General features: G+C 51.0%; 7 protein-coding genes across 7 annotated transcripts; 4 read left to right on the top strand and 3 right to left on the bottom strand.

Moving 5' to 3' along the window:
• Positions 1-125: 125 nt before the first annotated feature.
• LTR84_005323 (uncharacterized protein) lies at positions 126-2,690 on the top strand (the record flags this gene model as incomplete). The annotated part of the gene is made up of 3 exons (XM_064848894.1): positions 126-138; positions 192-676; positions 750-2,690. The coding sequence occupies 3 exons, from the start codon at positions 126-128 to the stop codon at positions 2,688-2,690; spliced, it is 2,439 nt and encodes an 812-aa protein (XP_064704108.1).
• A 378-nt stretch (positions 2,691-3,068) lies between these two features.
• LTR84_005322 (uncharacterized protein) lies at positions 3,069-4,163 on the top strand (the record flags this gene model as incomplete). The annotated part of the gene is made up of 1 exon (XM_064848893.1): positions 3,069-4,163. The coding sequence occupies one exon, from the start codon at positions 3,069-3,071 to the stop codon at positions 4,161-4,163; it is 1,095 nt and encodes a 364-aa protein (XP_064704107.1).
• Positions 4,164-4,597: 434 nt separating this feature from the next.
• On the top strand, positions 4,598-5,683 carry LTR84_005321 (uncharacterized protein; the record flags this gene model as incomplete). Its single annotated transcript, XM_064848892.1, has 1 exon — positions 4,598-5,683. One exon carries the CDS (start codon positions 4,598-4,600, stop codon positions 5,681-5,683), a length of 1,086 nt encoding a protein of 361 aa, XP_064704106.1.
• Positions 5,684-6,777: 1,094 nt separating this feature from the next.
• LTR84_005320 (uncharacterized protein) lies at positions 6,778-7,473 on the top strand (the record flags this gene model as incomplete). The annotated part of the gene is made up of 1 exon (XM_064848891.1): positions 6,778-7,473. One exon carries the CDS (start codon positions 6,778-6,780, stop codon positions 7,471-7,473), a length of 696 nt encoding a protein of 231 aa, XP_064704105.1.
• An 862-nt stretch (positions 7,474-8,335) lies between these two features.
• LTR84_005319 (uncharacterized protein) lies at positions 8,336-9,004 on the bottom strand (the record flags this gene model as incomplete). The annotated part of the gene is made up of 1 exon (XM_064848890.1): positions 8,336-9,004. The coding sequence occupies one exon, from the start codon at positions 9,002-9,004 to the stop codon at positions 8,336-8,338; it is 669 nt and encodes a 222-aa protein (XP_064704104.1).
• Positions 9,005-9,458: 454 nt separating this feature from the next.
• On the bottom strand, positions 9,459-10,953 carry LTR84_005318 (uncharacterized protein; the record flags this gene model as incomplete). The annotated part of the gene is made up of 2 exons (XM_064848889.1): positions 9,459-10,754; positions 10,879-10,953. 2 exons carry the CDS (start codon positions 10,951-10,953, stop codon positions 9,459-9,461), a joined length of 1,371 nt encoding a protein of 456 aa, XP_064704103.1.
• A 711-nt stretch (positions 10,954-11,664) lies between these two features.
• On the bottom strand, positions 11,665-13,373 carry LTR84_005317 (uncharacterized protein; the record flags this gene model as incomplete). Its single annotated transcript, XM_064848888.1, has 4 exons — positions 11,665-12,239; positions 12,298-12,483; positions 12,552-13,209; positions 13,272-13,373. The coding sequence occupies 4 exons, from the start codon at positions 13,371-13,373 to the stop codon at positions 11,665-11,667; spliced, it is 1,521 nt and encodes a 506-aa protein (XP_064704102.1).
• Between the last annotated feature and the right edge of the window lie 595 nt (positions 13,374-13,968).

The raw sequence follows: 13,968 nt of genomic DNA, 5'->3' as shown, positions 1-13,968 counted from the left end.
TTCTCATTTCATAAACACGAAGAGGGGTAAAAGCGAGGTGCTGCCTCGTGTAACCTGGAATCGTATGTCACCTCGTCAATCGAGCCTCCTTCTCAATACCAACAACTCATCCACAGACTTACGGGATGTCCACCCAAGGTATGGCACCGAACTGCGATCGCATTGAGAGTAGCCCTCTTAACTGGAAATAGACACTGAGGGGCTGTTGCTCCGCGCCGTGGTGCAGAGAGATGTCGAGGGCGTTCAGCGCCTTTTAGACGAGGGTAGTGACCCGAATGCTCACGAGGACTCTGCATCGACGGCCTTGATCTCTGCAGCAGAAGCAAAGAATTTTGAAATTGTAGAGCTACTTCTCGAGTACGGAGCAGATCCGAACGGGCAGCAGGAATCTGGATCAATGTCGACAGCGCTGCATCAAGCAGCTCAAGATGGTCAAGAGAAACTGGTGCGATTGCTGCTCGAACACTGGGCTGATCCAAATATCAAGGATAGTACTGGATCGACTCCGCTTCACATTGCAGCGAAGGGCAAGAGCGCGCTTGTTGTAAGGCTTCTGATTGAATCTGGGGCAGATCTAGAAGCAAGAGACAGTAAAGAAAGAACGCCGCGATTCTACCCATCTCAGGTTGATATAGCACGGTGGCTCAATGGAAAAGAAGTTTCTGTCTCTCGGGAGGTGGGCTTCCAAGACTCGAAGTGGTGGAATTGGGAATGTGCTCGCTCGAGATTCCTGCTGACGTTGCATCTAGGCACAAGAAACCCCAATATTTCCTATCAACATCAATGGCATCTCATTAGACCCAACTACACCAGCCATTGAATTAAGCACGACTGACTATGTGCTTATCCAGAGCTGGGCTCGTCTCAGTAAGTCGGAGTGGAAGGAGCTTGATAAAATCGGGGCTCAGCATCCCGATTATGTATCAAAGAACACATATCTGTGCCAATATCAAGATCGCAACCTAGATAGGCTTCGCAAGCTGGAGCCTGTGGAATTTGTCGATGTTTACCCGATGCATGTCAAGATCGCCCAGAGCTTCAGAACTGGACCCAGGAAAGAAAGTTATAAAGTCGATCTTGTTTTCCATGAAGGGGTGGACTCGCAAACCCAAGCACTTCAGCAGGAGATACAGGAGAGGTCACAATGCAGAGATATGGATATCGAATTTCTTGCCCACAAAGCTCGACTGACAGTGCAAGCTTCCTTTCTTGAGGCGTTGGCATCTATCGACCAGGTGCGTTGCATCGAAGAAGTGGGCGAGGTAGTGGCGTTCAACGATATTGCCCGTCAGATATTGAATATTGACAACAGGAAACATCCTTCATCTACGCATGGCCATGCGACTCCCTACGACGGGAGAGGACATGTCGTTGCCGTCGCGGATACAGGACTTGACCAAGGGCAAAATGCACCACTTCACCAAGCGTTTGATCAGAGCAGAATCCTCTGGTTGCCCCTTCACGGAAACACGGAGGACAGCACCGGCCATGGCACTCACGTCTGTGCCTCAATCGTTGGTGACGGCATGCTCTCAAATGGGCGCCGAATTATGGGCACGGCACCACGAGCAGGTCTGATTGTGCAAAGCATCTGGAATACAAAAAAATTGCCTGAAGCCGGCTTAGACCTTCCCAGCAATCTGGCACAGATCTTCGTTGCACCGTATCAGGCAGGGGTCCGGATACATTCAAATTCTTGGGGAACACCTTACTGCAAACAGGATGCACAAGGTAACACTGTCAGAAAGCAAGAGCCCTATAACCTCAGATCGGCAGAGATTGACAAATTTGTTGACGATAATCCAGAAACCGTTATTTGCTTCGCGGCTGGGAACGATGGGTGTGAGCCAATTTCCAACCCAGATATAGGCCACATTGGTGCTGAAGCAGCAGCGAAGAATTGTATAACAGTCGGAGCCAGCGAAAGCTCACGGGAAGCGAGGAGTAGCGAAGACATGGCTAGCTTCAGCAGCCATGGGCCTGCACAGAGTGGGCACGCAAGGGGTAGTCGAGCAAAGCCTGACGTTGTGGCACCCGGCACGTCGATCCTCTCCGCAGCTTCAAAAGCCCCTTCTGCAATTGCACATCTCGCGAAGCAGGGCACTCAACTCCACCAGACTGATCAGAGCTGGTGTTATAGGAATGGTACCAGCATGGCCACCCCGTTCGTGGCAGGCTGCGCGGTCGCCTTGCGTCAAGCCCTTCTCGATAACCCACCCAATGGTACACCAATACCCACTCCAACCGCAGCGCTCGTCAAAGCTCTACTCGTAAATGGTGCAAAAATCTTGAAATATGGTGCACCCAATTTTGTGCCCAGCGATCACTCGGGTTTCGGCCGTGTTGACATGGCCGCCACGCTCAGTGTCGTCCATAAAGAACCAGAAACAGGGTTTCGCGAGGCTCAAGTTAGCGATAGCAACCCTCTTTGGGAAGAGGAAATCGACATCGCGCGCCAAAACACAACCCTCAAAGCAACTCTTGTATGGACAGATCCGCCTGGTGAGATGATCAAGAACAGCTTGCAATTGGTGACGGGACCATCTAAGCGTGGTTCAACTAGAAACAATGTCCAGCAGATCGTATGGAAGGATGTGCCTCAAGGGAAACTGATGCTCAAGGTACACGTTATTGGGAAGACGCTTTTCAGGTCCCCCCAACGGTTTGCCATAGTTTGGAGAGTCTCCTAAGCTTGGGCTGGGACCACGCTCGCTGACTCGACTTGACAGAACGGTGATTATGCAGCTCTAGGTAGCAAGGTAATTCGTAGGTCCCAAATCATCTGACTCATCAAAAAGTACTCGTGATAGCCCGTGGTTCAATCGACGACATACCAGGTGGGACGTCAGAATACTTCGGTGAATCAGAATTGCGAACCCGCAATTCCGACAGATTTATGGGGGTGATAAGCTGGGAGACTCTTCCGTTCATGCATGGCAATGGCAAGGTGCTCCCGAAAGATACGTGGATCATGTCCATCATATCACATCAATTGCACTAAAATTTCCTGGCTATACCAGCTATAACCTGTGCTTCAAACATGATCTTGTGTGGCCCAGCTCTCAAAGATGCCCAGATTGTTCCTCGCTAATACTCGACTGAAATGGCCGAGCACTTCTGTGAGCGCAGCCACAGCCATTTCCACTAGATTTCGAGGACGCAGTCTTCATCTAGCACCACCGTTTCTACTCGATGACTATATCCCTAAATACCATCTACTATCATCGGTGGACGCAGCGAAGAAAAGATCCAAGGCATATGCTCATCTACGAAAGTGCAACCTCTGCCCTCGCCTCTGTGACGTGAACAGATACGAGACGACCGGCCATTGTCTCATCGGTGCCGAGACGGTAAAAGTTTCGACCATCGCACCTCACTTTGGTGAAGAGCCCTGTTTACAAGGTCACAATGGCTCTGGATCGGTCTTCTTCTCAGGCTGCAACCTGCGCTGCGTGTTCTGTCAGAACCACGACATTGCCCATCAAAAGAGCGGGTTTGATCTCACGCCTGAAGAGCTCGCAGAGTGGATGGTCAAGTTACAGGAGGTGGGTGCCGTCCATAACATCAACTTTGTCACTCCAGAGCATGTTGTGCCACAGGTGGCCCTGGCAATTCTCACCGCACGGGATATGGGGTTGAAGGTTCCAATCGTCTACAACACCAGTGCATTTGACAGTCTGGAGAGCCTGCATTTGATGGATGGACTGGTAGATATCTACCTTCCAGACTTCAAAGTGTGGAATAACGATACGAGTAAGAGATTACTCAAGGCTGATGGCTATGCCGACGCAGCTAGGGAATCTATTCAAGAAATGTATCGACAGGTAGGTGATCTGTGCTTCACGGGTGATGGTATCGCCAAAAAGGGTGTTCTCGTACGTCATTTGGTTATGCCTGGTAAGGAGCAAGAAGGAGTGGAGATAATGAACTGGTTGGCCAGTGCGATCAGCAAGGATGTCTTTGTCAATGTCATGGAACAATATTTCTCGACTGCACATGTTGGCAAAGAGAAAAGAGGTGCCAATAGCAACAAAGACAAACGGTATTCTGAGATCAACCGACCAATTAATCGTGATGAGATCAATGTGGTGCAGAAAGCGGCCCGGGATGCTGGACTCTGGAGGTTTGCTGAAGCTGCCAGACATGGTGGTTGGAATGTATGACTTTGGATTACAGCTTCGTTCCCATCCGCCCTAACCCAACTCGCGCTCACAATTCCTGGGCTGTGTCATCCAAAGTCCAAGGAATCTGCAAAATAAAGATCCAAGGACCTCCTGATCCAAATTGCACCTGACAGAAGGTTCGTCCTGTTCTGGTCTGGCGGGATATTCTGCACGTGCAGTTGATGTCCCTTGCACATTCCTCACTTCCTTTGTTGGAATTCACTGCCTTCCCATTGGCCAGCCTTGTCCCTTTGTTGGATTCACTCTCAGCCTTGTCTACCGCAAACAAAAGGATCTTTTCCGCCGTCCTCAGCAATAGAAGAAATGGCCCTGTTGTCTCTCTCAATGAGTGATCTTGGCCCAGTCTTCTCACAGGTTGATCACGACCTATTTATTCGTTTGGGTGAGCAAGAGCAAGTGTCTTCCAGTCCACAATGTCGACACATCCCAAGAGCCCTCCAGGCAAACACCCGAGCCTGTGCACTGCTCAACATTCAATCCTCCAACAAGAGAGGCTTTATCTTCTACGAGGACTGGCGGATGAAGAACGGCGCAAAGAACGGTTGACTTCAACATTGCGCAAGGTCGAATCAGCTCTCAACTTGACTACTAGCGAGCCATACGGACATCCCAAAGCACTTGGAAAGAAAGTAAGAATCCTCCGATCGAAGCTGAATAGATGCAAACGAACAAGCCGGGCACTTTGCACCAGTCTCGAGGACGTGGTGGCCCAGATGGAGAGATTAGATGATCACCAATGGCGCAGAGCACATGATGATTATGCCCAACAAACACAATATGGTTTGATGACCAGCCTGTCACCTACGAGACCTTCTGCTGCGATGATCAATCTATCAGCTGCAGGGCCGTCGATGCAACACTTGCGCACCGATGCCATGCCACAGTCGCCATTCCTCAACTATCAACAACAAGCCATCATTCAGGGCATCTACGCAAATCCAATGGAGCAGACACTCATGTCCCAAATCCCAGCAACCCCAATTTTGAGACCAGTGCAGTATTCATACTCCGATGGTTTCTCATTCTCTCCACCGCCGCGACGTGGCTTCTCTAGTATTCTAACCAATATCAATCCCACCTCCGGGCTCTACTCATATGACTCAACTGGCCCGAGCCCGACAGACACCATATCGACCTACTCCCTAAACCCCAACCCGTGGGTGGCAGGGCGCACTTACCCATCCGAGAGCAATGCAATGCCAGTATCGGGTATATACTCAAATGTATTGGTCCCCACAACACAAGTCTTCGATCTCGTCCAGGGCCTAGGAACCATGGGACTCTCTTCAGGACCGGAAAACCAGAATCTTGGCGTCGCGGGTATATCAGGTGTCTGGGTTCGTGCTCCACCGCCACAATTATCGCCATTGCATTCTGCTTCAATGATGTCGTTCGGGGACGTTGATATGTGTATGCAGGGGGGATATGGGTTTGGGCATGATGCCACGTCGAAGCTACAGGGACGTGCTGGGTGGAAGGGAAAGAGAAGATCTGCTTGATTCGGTTTCGGGAATTATCAGATGAACATTAATTCTCTTCTTTACCAAACACGACCGTGTTTCTTTTGTCCTGTTCATCCTGTGAGTTCCAGTATTGCCAGTATGTTGAAATGAGAGCCTCAAGCCCCCATGGAAGGCTCGGCCACACATAGCTGGATATCCATTACTAGTTACCAGATATCAATCTATTTATAATGTAATATCACCAATCCTAACCTATTGATTTGTCTCATTGTGTTCAGCGTGACACTTGATGGAACTCATTGTAGCTCTCCACGCAGGAATGCTTGGCAACGATGTGAGAAATAGCGGCGTGCGAGACCGCCACACAAACACCATCAGTCAATTACTCAGGTAGGTATCTATCACGCAACTCGAATACATATAAAACTCAATCTCGAAGGACCCATTATGAATCGTGCTGATGAGGGCCCTTTCTCCCAAGACGCTAGGCGAACAAGAACTGCGGCAACAAGGGTCGAGAGACAGCAAAACGGCAGAATGCGCAAGTTTTCTCATATTTTGAGCAAGTTTCTCTCCATTAGCCGATGATCCGCACCACATCCACAAAGCTTGCTACATCTTGATCGGGTGCTTAACCGGTGCTTCGTTCTTTTCTTGCAGTTTGATGGCGTCCTCTCAGCTGGTTTCTCTCCCCATTGCGGTGGACCTGTCGTTCCACGAGTCAGACTGGATGTCAGCTTGTGACCACTGACCACTGACCAGTGGCTCTGGGCTCTGGGCTCTGGGCCTCGTGGTTGCATGTGGCAAAGGTTCTTGAGTAGGTTTTTGATACCGAAGGCTAGGTACTTCGTACTATTTCCCCTTCGCTTGTTGGACGCTGCACGCCCTCCTTACCGAATTGAACAAATCATAATGCTGTTAATTGCTCAAGGTGAACAAAAGGCCCACATTGTGGAGTTTATGGAGGTAAGAGGTTCACTAACTTGTAGTACAAGAGGTTAACGGCCCTACCTGGTCTTGACAGTGTTGGCTTCGGTTGAGTGTTGCTTCTTTCTCTTCTGATGAGATAGGTCTTTTATCTTGAGTCCAATTCCTTCGTCTACCCTCCACTAAGTTGATTCTTATTCACAATGGACATGGACATGGATATGCCTCCTGCGGATCCGACTGTGGTGGACTTGCCATTGTCGGATCCCAGATGTAATACGAGTGATTGTACTGCGTTCGCAGATGCCGCAGCCGAATCTGCAGAACTACACCCGTGGGCAGACCAGTTCAAGTACGGTCGTTGGGCAACATACTACTATCTTGTCATTATCGCTCTGTTCATTGTCGCATACCTATACCGCACATATCATGATCGAAATGCGACAGCCTCCAAAAAGAACGCAAGCCAATCACCGTCAATAGGAAACAAGCTACTCGCTGGAGGCCGCTGGCTGGCATATCGGCGCATTCACTTCCCTGGATCGAGCATCTTTGAAATCCCATCATTTGGAGTTCTCGCACTGCTCCTCGCCACGATCGTGTTCCTGGCCGCTTGTACCTTTGCAACACGACCATACTATCGACAGCATTACAAATATGGATCACCTCCGATCGCCACCAGGACGGGCCTCATGGCTTATGCGTGTACACCAATCTTGATTGCTCTGGCTGGGAAGGCAAATGTCCTCACCTTGATCACAGGCATTAGTCATGAGAAGTTAAATGTCATTCATCGCTGGGTCGGGTGGATTACTTTGGTCTTGAGTTTGATTCACACCATCCCTTTTCTCTATCAACCTGAATTCCTCGAAGGCAGAAGACACAGTCACGGTACATGAACTCCAGGGTTTCGCTCGGAAGCCCTTCCGCGGCACGATTCAAGACGAGTATTAGTGCATTGCTCTCTCCAAACTTCCACTGAGTGTCCCATCTCTTCAAGTAGTCATTAATTTTTTGGGTCTCCTTTTCGTTCCCTTCGCACGAAAAGCATCCAGCGAGAACGACTCTGCCCCCTTTGCGGACGTACTCGACCATCTTGTCTTGGTGGGCGTGGTTTTGCTTGTCGTGTTCACGCTCGTCCTCCTGGCGCTCGTCCCAATTGCCATCGTCCGTATCGCTCTCGTAAAAATAGCAGAAGCCCATACGAGTCACAATGATCGCGCTAGGATTGTCGATACGATTGAGCAGATCAATTGCTTCGTCGATGCAGAAAGCCTTCATGATTACTGATCGCTGAGAGAGTTCATCCATCAGATTTTCATATCGTGTAATGTCCTCCAATCCGGGAAGGTCGATAACCAAGATTATGGGCGGATCGTTCTCGGAAACATGTTGGTGGGTGATCAACTCTTCTTGAGCAGCCGTGTTAGGTTGGTTGCTTTCTTCCATGACAGATAAGTCGGGAAAGGTTGTAGGGGTCTGAACGAAAAGAACACGGTGGCTGCTCGTTGGCTGAATGAGGTCGGTGAGATTCTGTACTTGAACTGCTTTGAGCCGGGTTGTAGAGGATAAGGTACGAGAAGGAGGGGGAGTATGCTGAGTAAGAAAAAGATGAGAAAGAAGTCTCACTTTATCAGACTCGTAATGAGCCAGACGTGAGCTGGAGGCAATGAGGCTGGCTGGTTGGCTGGTAGAAGTCGAGGAATGAAGCTGTCACTGAAACCCTCAAAAGCAAAGACTTCCCTCCTGCTGACATGGAAGCTACGACAAGCCCAACATGCCCAAGACCACAGCGTCACTTTCCTCCACTCCATTCACATCACCAACATATCCCAACCAGCCATTCCCCACCTGCTTGAAAACAACAGCAGCCTCAAACTCGGGAACAGCAGTATCAGAATCATCAGAATCGATCGACTCGTCCTCCGCTGGGTTATACCATGAGGCACTTTTGCGGACTCCCTTAAGATAAACAGCTTTCTGGGAATATGAGCGAGGCAAATCTCCGTTGGTGAGGCCTACAGCAGCCGTGTTCAAATAGAGCTTGGCTCTATGATAAGTGCTATATCTCCATGGCAAGTTCCATTTCTCACCAAAGAACCTGTCTATTCCATCAAAGCTGACAGAGCCTGAGAAGCGACCACAGATAACGGAGACTCCGCCTTTCCGCACATACTCGATGATCTGCTCCGTGACGATGTCGTTCTTCTCCGCCGTGATCGTGCCATCGGTTATCAAGATTCCCTTGAGTATCGTGTCGCCTTTGAGCAGATCAAGCGCCTCACCGGTGTTGGTCGCGTATTTAAGGGTTGCCTTGTGAGCGAGCCTTTTCAATAGCGAACCGAACACCGCCTCTAAAAGCTCTTCCTCCTCAGGACCACCAAGTCCGAATACAAAGACGGTGGGGTCAGTCGCGGGAATTGGAGGCATCTTGAAAGTGACAAAATGTCCCTTGAACCCCTGACCTCAGTATCCGAAAGCCTTTGTTGATGGTGGCACAGTATGTACGCTTCGGAGACGAGCCAGCTACAAGGACTGTTTCCCGTCCAATAAACACTACTTGGATTCTGGATTTTCGGTCGACAGGAGGATCCATCAACACCAGTCACACATCGCTTGAACAGATCCTCGGTTTTTATAACCACGTGATGATAAGAACTAGGGAACTAACTAGTCTGGGCTTAGTGCTCGGATGGAAGGTTATCACCTCTCGCCCTGAGCCTCGGGACTCACCCCGACAGCACTTGACACGTCCTAGGGCCTAAGGACTTTTCCTTATCATATATCTATGTATGTAACAGATCCATCTCCCATCAGCGCTAGCCACAAGGGCAGCAACATTGACGTGCTCATCCCCATCCTTTCCTTCTAAAGCTAAGGTAAGCTACACCGACCCATTCACACTCAGCGCCGCAACAGGCTGCCTCTGTGTCTCCGTCTTCGTCTCCAACCCAATCTGTGACTCAGTCTCGCGGGCTTTTTTATTGACAGCCTCGATCTCGAAACCCGCGATTGCTTTGTATTTCGCACCAACACCCTCCAGCTCCTCCTTCGGGATAATGTCGTAAACGTGTTTGAACCCGTCTGGCGCCCGCTCGTGCGCCAACTGCAGCACCTGATCTGGCCCATTCCCGCGGTTAGCGAAGACAATAGCGGCCGTGGGTGGGAGACGGATCGACTGGTACTCCTGCAGCGCAGCCAGGATATCACCACCTTTTGTCTTCTGGAGACAATTCGCCAGCGCCTCGGCGTCCAAGATCGCCTGTGACACCCCGTTCGAGCCGATCGGATACATAGCATGTGCGGCATCGCCGAGCAGCGTCAGACGGCCAAATGTCCACTGCGAGACCGGCTCGCGGTCGCACATGGGGAACTCGTAGACCTTGGGCGTTGCATCAATCAGGTCCGCCATGCGCAACCCGCCGCACGTCCAGGGGCGGAAAGGGGCTTCGAAGCGTGATTTCGGGACGCTGCGTGTCCAGTCGACGGGTGGGGGCGTGAGGTCCGGGTCGTTCTCGTCGCGGACCCGCAGCTCGGCGATCCAGTTGACCAGGGATTTGTTGCGTTGCTTCGCCGATTGTGCGCTGATCGGGTACGCGATGAATTTCTGGTTCGCGTGCCCGGCCCAAATCATCGATGCGCCCGTCAGGTACGGGTCTCGCTCGATGCAGCCACGCCAGAGGATGCGGCCGGAGAAGCGTGGCGGTCCTTCGTCCGGGTACAGCAAGCGGCGTGCGTGGCTGTTGATACCGTCAGCGGCGAGGAGGATGCTGCCCGTCATGCTGGGGATTGAGGACGGTTGGCCATCGGAGCGCTGCGTGAAGTGTGCGGTGATGCTGGCGGTGTCTTGGTCGTATGAGGTGAAGGCGTGGTTGAGATGGATTCGGTCGTCGCCGAGCCGGTCTTTCACCACGTCCAGCAGCAGCATTTGGAAGTCCCCTCGGTGGATGGACAGCTGTGGGATGTCGTAGCCGGCGTCGAGGCCACGTGGCTCCGACAGAATGATGTCGCCATGGCGGTTGTAGAAATTCAGTTCCTTGGTGGTGATGCCGGTTTCGAGTAGTGTGGGCAGTAGGCCGAGGTTGCGGAGAATTAGCACTGCTGAGGGCTGCACGTTGATGCCGACTCCCAGCGTGGTGAGCTGGGAACTGGCTTCGAATATGTGGACGTCTGTGAACCCCTAGAAAAGGTGAAAGGTGTGAGCTACGTGGTAGAATCGAGGCAGGGGTTCAAGCCTCAGCCTAGCCGGGATATACACATCCCTCCAGGTACTGTACGTAGCAAAGTGCGGGGAAGGAACATACTGCGGCGTGCAGGCACAGAGCTGCACTTAACCCTCCAATACCAGCTCCGGCAATGATGATCCTCGGCTGAGTCATGGCCGGATTTTGCGATCTAGAAGGGAAAAGGTCAAATGACAGACAGGGAGGAGATCATTCACAAAAACCCTGAGTAGTAGGCTTTGAGAAGATGCCCACACAGTCAGTACTGCCTGAACTACCACAGTAGGAAAAGTAATATTTACGCCGAGCTTTTAAAAAAATATCGTGTTTAGTTAGTGCCGCCATGTTGTGTGGGGAAGTGGAAGTGGAAGTGGGAGCGATCTCGGAGACTGCCATGGGGGAAGCAAAGCAAAGCAAGCAAGCAAGCATGGCACCCACATGGAGCTAACTTGGATGTGCGGCTCGAGTCGACCGCACCAGAATAGTCGGGTGTTGTTGTTTGTTAAGCCGTACTGCGTTGTATGTACGTTATATCGCTATATCATCATATTATGTTGGTTATCAGTGTGGTAAGAGGATCGACCGAATAGACGATGAGAATATCCACGTGTTTTGTTCCAGTACTATGGCTGACAATTGTCGATCGAAACGGCCGCCGTCTGTGTGGAGTGTGGAGTGTGAACCATTTGGTGAGTAAAGGAGGTAGGTATACATTTATATATAGTCCAGCATATCTAAGAGGGAAAGTATTCTTGATGCACGCCCGTCCACACACACCCATCGTTTTAAAGTACTCGTCTCTCGAGGAAAGAAGAATCTCTCAGCATACGCACCGCCTGCTCTCAGTAGTATTGACAGAAAAGGAACCTAGTCCAATTTCGGCGCCGAAACACCCTCCTTCTTGACGCCGGCAGGGCCATCATTGCCACTTCCACTCTCGCTTCCAGGGCCAGAGCCAGTAAAGGGGACACCCTCATGAATCCCACTCCGGGAAGTAATGACCTGACCAGCGGGCATGCCCAGCTCCATGAGATCGTCCCAATGCACGTCGTTCAAGTACTTGAAATCCAGACCCTTGACCTCGTCCTCCTCCTTGACACGCAGATAGCAGCCGGGGATGCGATTGATGATGAAGAGGAGAATACAGCTGACGATGAAACTCCACGCCGCACAAGTGGTCGCGGCCGCGAGCTGGTAGCCCATCTGGATCCAGTTGTGATCCCACCAGCCGCCGGCGTAAGCGGCGCCAGAGGCTCCGTCGAGAGCTGGCACCCATGATGCGGCGAAGAAGCCCGTGAGGATGTCGCCGACGAAACCGCCTACGCCGTGGATGGCGAAGATGTCGAGGCCTTCGTCTATGCTGATCAGGTATTTGTATTTGTTGGTGAAGAAGCAGCAGGTCGAGGTCAGGAGGCCGACTAGTGCAGCGGTATAAACGGGGACTGTGGCCAAGCTTGTTAGCATATAGTGTTCTTTATGCATGAACCCAACTCAACTTACCAAAACCAGCAGCGGGTGTAATGCCAACCAGGCCCGAAATGATGCCAGAACAGAACCCAATGATACTGAATTTCTTGGTGTAGAAGTATTCAAGCAGAGTCCAGCCAATGCCACCTCCGCAAGCGGCAAGATTGGTATTGACCACAACGTAGATTGAGCGAATGGAAAGGTTCGCCGTACTGGCACCTAAAATCGAAAAATCGAAAATCATCAGCATTTGCCCCTCAACACTCGAGACGAGAGAACAATCCTACCATTGAAAGCGAACCATCCCATCCAGATGAAAGAAGTTCCCAGGCCCACGAGAAATGGGTTATGAGGCTTGTGGTGGATGATCTTTTGACGAGTTGCGTTGTCGTGTTCACTCAGACGAGGTCCGAGCATCAAACTCCACGCCAGCGCCGCGAAACCACTAGCGATATGGACGGGACCAGAGCCTGCGAAATCGTAGACACCTAGTTGATATAGCCAGCCATTAGGGTTCCATTCGAAGTATGCCAGAATATAGTATACGAAGGTGGTCCAGCAGAGGAGGAACAACATCGACGGAAACAGGCGGCCACGTTCGAGCATTGCGCCAGCCAAGATCATGGCTGTTGCAGTGACGAAAGTGAATCCGAAGCAAGCGTAGAGAATATCAGGGATATCGGAATTGGCCAGAGACGGAGCAGCAAGGACGTTGTGTAGACCTGCCAGTGACAGATTTCCAAGCATGGGATTAGTCGTATGCGATTGGTAGAGACTGTATCCGTAGATCCAGAATTGAATACCGCATGCACAGGCGCAAAACAGAGATTGGAAGATCATTGTCAAGGCGGCCTTGCGACGATGCATACCGGCATAAAGGTAGCCGATGGCGGGGGTGATTTGCCAACATAGGATCGTGCAAACCAAAATCCAGCAGAGGTCACCCTGGTAGAAGTGTAAGAAGGAGATGTCATGATGAGTGAGGGTTATAGATGTGCTGTAAATACCTTGTCGTATGGCGCATTTAAATCATGAGTAATTGGGTCACCGCCCTGAGGGGTGACACTGTAATCGGGCCATTCTGTGATCGGAATGATTTCGTCCGACATGGTCGCTGATAACTGGCAGCCTTACTCACGACCTGCTCTTTACCAAAGATTGAACAGGGATGGCCGTGGGCTAAATACTCAGATGAGAAGGTTTGAATTGAAAGGAGGAAAATGAAAGATATAAATTTACAGAAGGAACGTTCAGATGATGGAAGCAGGGTGTCGAGGGGTAACAGTCGGGGTGTATATGCTCTCACTCAGGTACCGGATAATGCGCGTCTCGTGGTAGATGTCCCTAGGCTGCAGATAACCATGTCGGGCCAAGAGATAGACACTGATAGGTCTAAAGCCCAAAACGGAAACACTGTCCAGTAGCTTAACATATGGTCATCGCAGGAGGGTAACCATGTAACCGATAGTCTTCGATCACCAAGATCAAGAGCTGTACTGGAGGCAAATATCAAACCTGAATGTCTTCTTCGGAGCATATATGATATGGCTCAACTCCATTGCATTGCTGAAGAGACGGAGTGTGAAGGTTTGTAGACACAGAGGCATGGCCACCACTGTGCGATACCAGGCATTGAACTCGGGCTGTGCAACCCTGAGCCAGTCTCTCCGACGTCAACATGCAGCCCTCGTGGCAGCCAAGAAG

This window comes from Exophiala bonariae (assembly GCF_035927105.1).
Source record: "Exophiala bonariae strain CCFEE 5792 chromosome Unknown scaffold_20, whole genome shotgun sequence".
Classification (NCBI taxonomy): Eukaryota; Fungi; Ascomycota; class Eurotiomycetes; order Chaetothyriales; family Herpotrichiellaceae; genus Exophiala; species Exophiala bonariae.
This window is presented reverse-complemented; position numbering and strand designations above follow the sequence as displayed.